Source organism: Gadus chalcogrammus, chromosome 4 (assembly GCF_026213295.1).
Source record: "Gadus chalcogrammus isolate NIFS_2021 chromosome 4, NIFS_Gcha_1.0, whole genome shotgun sequence".
In the NCBI taxonomy this organism is placed as follows: Eukaryota; Metazoa; Chordata; class Actinopteri; order Gadiformes; family Gadidae; genus Gadus; species Gadus chalcogrammus.
In genome coordinates this window covers 26,761,938-26,766,309 of record NC_079415.1, presented here as the reverse complement: position 1 = coordinate 26,766,309, position 4,372 = coordinate 26,761,938, and the positions used below count along the sequence as shown (strand labels likewise).

At 42.1% G+C, this 4,372-nt stretch overlaps 1 protein-coding gene across 1 annotated transcript; it reads right to left on the bottom strand.

Moving 5' to 3' along the window:
• Positions 1–2,225: 2,225 nt before the first annotated feature.
• On the bottom strand, positions 2,226–4,105 carry LOC130380951 (uncharacterized). Its single transcript, XM_056588376.1, has 7 exons — positions 3,535–4,105; positions 3,362–3,432; positions 2,885–3,061; positions 2,714–2,772; positions 2,577–2,636; positions 2,434–2,493; positions 2,226–2,354 (listed from the first exon to the last, which is right to left on the bottom strand). The coding sequence occupies exons 1-7, from the start codon at positions 3,705–3,707 to the stop codon at positions 2,226–2,228; spliced, it is 729 nt and encodes a 242-aa protein (XP_056444351.1). The 5' UTR covers positions 3,708–4,105.
• Positions 4,106–4,372: the final 267 nt, after the last annotated feature.

Sequence of the window (4,372 nt, the reverse complement as noted above, 5' to 3'; positions counted from 1 at the left end):
AGAGGGTCCGACAACGCCACCTGGGGAATTACACCCCAGGAAATATAGAGCAAAGAAAGTTAAACTATGATATTACAGAAATAAGGACACAGGTTCAAGAACTAAAGAGGCAGAGACAATAACTATATTAACCGTTTATTTTATTACAATAACTAAATAAAGAAAAAGGAGCAAAACCAAACCAAACAGCAAAACAGGGGTAATGTAACCCAGCAAACCAAAGGTCAAACAATGTAACAGAAAAGGGAAAATAACACAAAAGCAAACTGAACCAAAGCAACCAAAACAAAATAGAAAACGGAACCAAAACAAAACAGCACAGCTAACCAGAACAACTAAAACCATACAAAACAACACAGCTAACCTGAGGCCTGTTTCAGGTAGCTGGTTTTGAGGCAACCCCGAGTTTGTTCGCTCTGAGTTAATGGAAACTCTGGGTTTTCCGTTTCAGGTAGCAGGTTCAGCGCAACCGAGAGTTAGTTGCTGCGGCAACATACACCCTGGACCTAACCTGCTCGGGAGGTGGTTAGACCTACTCTGAGTTTGTTGTCTATAAGGCTGAAGGCAGCTCTCCGACAGAAGGAAGTGTTAGAAATGGCATGTCCTTTTCTAAGAGAGCCCGTGGACGTAGAGGCTGCGATCCTCAGAAGGAATCTCCGTGAGGAACGATTATTAAGACCTCGTTTGGATATACTTTCTTTTCCTGATCATTTTCTTCACGAGCGCTATCGTTTTTCAGCGCAATCTATCATTTATTTAGGACAACTTCTCAGCCCCCATGTTAAGTGTCAAACGCACCGGGGGCATGCTTTAAGTTCAATTCAAATTATTTGTGTGGCACTCCGTTTTTTTGCAAACGGCAGCTTTCTTTACAACGTCGGTGACGCCGAGCACATTTCAAAGGCAACCGTGTGTCGGTCTGTCAGAAATGTGACTTTGGCACTGAAACGTTTTCTTTACACGTTTGTGATGTTTCCAAGTCACCGACCTATAAGAACAATCAAGGAAGAGTTCTACAGAATTGCAGGTAACAGTAGCAACAATGTAGCCTATTTGTTTCTTGGAACGTTTTAATTTAATAAATAATATGCACAATTTAATTAAATTAATTAATTTGTAATGTTCTAGATTTTCCGGGTGTATCGATGGAACTCATATTCCTATTAAAGCTCCTTCAGTGAATGAAGGAGACTATGTTAATAGGAAGTCCTTCCACAGCATCAATGTGCAGGTACAGGTGAAGGCCTAGACCTTCAGCATTTTAAATTAAAGATACTTAACAAAACAGCCTCTGTATCTAATTATACTCCTCTGCAATTTGAAGGTTGTATGTGATGCCAGAAACATCATCACCCAAGTGGAGGCAAAGTGGCCGGGGTCTGTGCATGACACACGCAAATTCCGGGAGTCTAATTTGAGCACTCTCTTTGCCCGTGGTGAGTTTAGCCTATATTTGAAGGATTTATAATCCATATTTGTTCAGATGATTAATATTTCATCTGTATCGTAGGAGAGTTCGACGGTCATGTTTTAGGTGACAGAGGGTACCCCTGCCAGCCTTGCCTTCTGACCCCGTATGCCGATCCCGTGCCAGGACCACAGCAGCGCTACAACCTGGCGCATATGAGGACGAGAGCCAGGGTCGAAAACACTTTCGGGATCCTGAAGGCAAGATTCCAGTGCCTCAAAATGCTGCGAGTCACACCAGAAAGGGCATGTGATATAATAATTGCATGTGTGGTTCTTCACAACATCGCGATTTTGAGAGGGGAAAATTGCCCACCTGCAGTTGCAGATGAGCAGCCCATAAACCCAAACCATGCCATGGATCCACAGGACGGAAGGGTGGTTAGAGATAGACTCTGCCAAAATCATTTTGTTTGAGTTTTCTATGTAGGCCTAGTTAAATGTATTTTATTATTTCCGAAATGTTTTCTTTGGCATTCTTTCGCCTTCCTGTATAATAATAAATTTAATTTAGAGGCGCCTTTCAAGACACCCAAGGTCAAGTTTGTATGATAGTAAACTCGTGTGACAGTCCCAGCCTCTGGTAGGGGGTGACACTGTTCAACAAAATAACTTGTCCCACCACAGCCCGTGTTCTAATAAAGACATTCTACTTTTTATGAGGATTTCTTTATTTCCTGAAAGCACAACAAAAGTCATTCATATTGGGTATGTTTTTGGAGCAGGAAACAGCATCCCAGTTTGTACCTCACCCACCTTTAACTTGTGTTCCAAATTTGGATCTCCAAAGCATCCTTTTGCATCTTTTGCCTTATGTGGTCCATTTCTAAGTCTGCTTTGTTTATTTGTTTTCCCAGATAGATTTTATAGAGCTCTTTGACTGGAAGCTATAGGAATGCAAAAGATGACATTGGATTTCACAGTGCCAAGTACAGCGTTTCATTATAATTCCAGGGAGAATCTTACAGAGGTAAGCTGTGAAGTAGAGCTAGAAGTGGATGGCTTCTCATTGAATTCGATTTCATCCTGTTTGAGCGAAAGAAGATGTCAGTTTTAAATTGTACAACGCTATCATCAACTTTTAGATGTTATTTTTAAAAGGTGTTAACCTCAATAGGCCTTTCCTCTTCCCTTTCAAATGCCGCAGACAATGTTTCTCCATGATCTTCCTGCAATGACATTAACAGTTGGGTTCAGCAATTATCAAGACATTATTAATAATCGGTGGAAGGTGAAGAATTGTTACAATTGCATGGAGGTTGGTGAGGGCATCTGGTTCCAGTAGGTTGATGACGCCATCAGTAACTGGAAGAAGATGATTAGACAGTGAAATTATTACTTGAGCCAGAATATTGCCCCATCTAATTTGCAACGTGCTGGGTTGCATGTACACATTTAATTATTTTGAATAACCAACCTCTGATAAAGGCACTTCTATCCTGGGGGGTGGGGGGATCAGAGGAGCTCCCTCCAGGGATGCCCTCAGCCACAGGACGCATACTCTGTTGGCTGAGGGCCATCTCCTCAGCCACTGTGAGGGCTGCAGGTGGTGGACCCCCTCCAGTCTTCCGGGCCTCTGCTTTTTTTCGATTTGCTAACGTGGAGGAAAATGTTACCCTAATATTCAGTAAGCGCTATTTTGAAGACACATATATATGCATATACACATACATACATACATACATACATATAATGCATTTTGCCTAGGAGTAGCCTTCTAATACATCTAAATCCTATTAAATATTGGCAGTGTTGGGGTGGCTGAGAAATGTAGGCCTACTACTTACATTTACTGCTTAAATATAGACCCATCACATGTTGAATATAGCTGTTAAATTAGGTAGAGCAGGCAAAACAGCACAATTGATTTGATTTCAATTAAACATTAGTTTACCTGTTCGAACTATATTTTTATACTTCATTTTCATTTGCTGCCAAGTCCTCTTGGGGCAACTCGGGTTGTTCCTGTGTAAATTGACACACACAGACACACACAATTTACATATTGAATAAGTGGAAGATATTAAACTTTCCTCTTATTTTATTTTACTATTTTATTTTACTCACGCATTGACTTGTTCGGCTATTTCCTGCCAAGCTCTCTCTCGTGCTCTCGCTGCCGCGGCGGTATTGCTTTTTTGGGTGAAAATGTGTTCCTGCTCGGCATATGCGTGCATTAATATTTCCAATTCCGTGTGTGAAAAGTAACTGGATCTACGTTTTTGGTCCATATTGATCATGTTATCAGAGATCCATTGATGATGGCTCTTTATAGTCAACAGGCACGCCCCCAACCCAGCGTGAACACGCTCAGAGTTGATTAACCAAACGCTGATCACCTGTTCTGAAACCGAAAACCCAGAGTTGCTTTTCAACCCTGAACTCTGAATCAACCAACTCAGAGCACAGGATTAAACTCAGAGTATGTTAAACCAGCTACCTGAAACAGGCCTCAGAACTAAAACCATACAAAACACAGCTAACCAGAACTAAAACCATACAAAACAGTACAGCTAACCAGAACTAAAACCATACAAAACAGCAGCAGGGGATCCTAAAAACAAGAGACACTGATTAATAAAAGTTCAAATGTGAACTCACAACTATTAGAAAGCGGGGACCCTATTCACCACCCTAGGAGGCAACCAACAGAGGCTGAGTTCAGCCATCTTGGCCCTTTTATCTGCACCTGGGTGCAGGGGGAGGAGCTTAGATGGGGTTGCATTCGCAACCCCTACTGAGGTTCACCACAATCTACCCCCTGGGTTTTTAATCGTCGGCCCGACTATTTACATTTACTGCCATGGCCTAAACACCACACAGCCACTAAGCACGGGCATCAGAGAGTTAGCAGCCCCAATAGCACTACTCCCAGCAACCTGAGTGTACTGAAGGAAGTACCGGA

What these genes read in the sequence shown, in the direction of transcription:
- LOC130380951 (XM_056588376.1), bottom strand. Translation starts at nt 3,707, where the DNA reads ATGATCAATATGGACCAAAAACGTAGATCCAGTTACTTTTCACACACG. An exon ending in TCACCAACCTCCATGCAATT is followed by an intron (nt 2,637 to 2,713) that starts GTAACAATTCTT and finishes ATGTCATTGCAG; the next exon opens with GAAGATCATGGAGAAACATT. An exon ending in CTACTTCACAGCTTACCTCT is followed by an intron (nt 2,355 to 2,433) that starts GTAAGATTCTCC and finishes GCATTCCTATAG; the next exon opens with CTTCCAGTCAAAGAGCTCTA.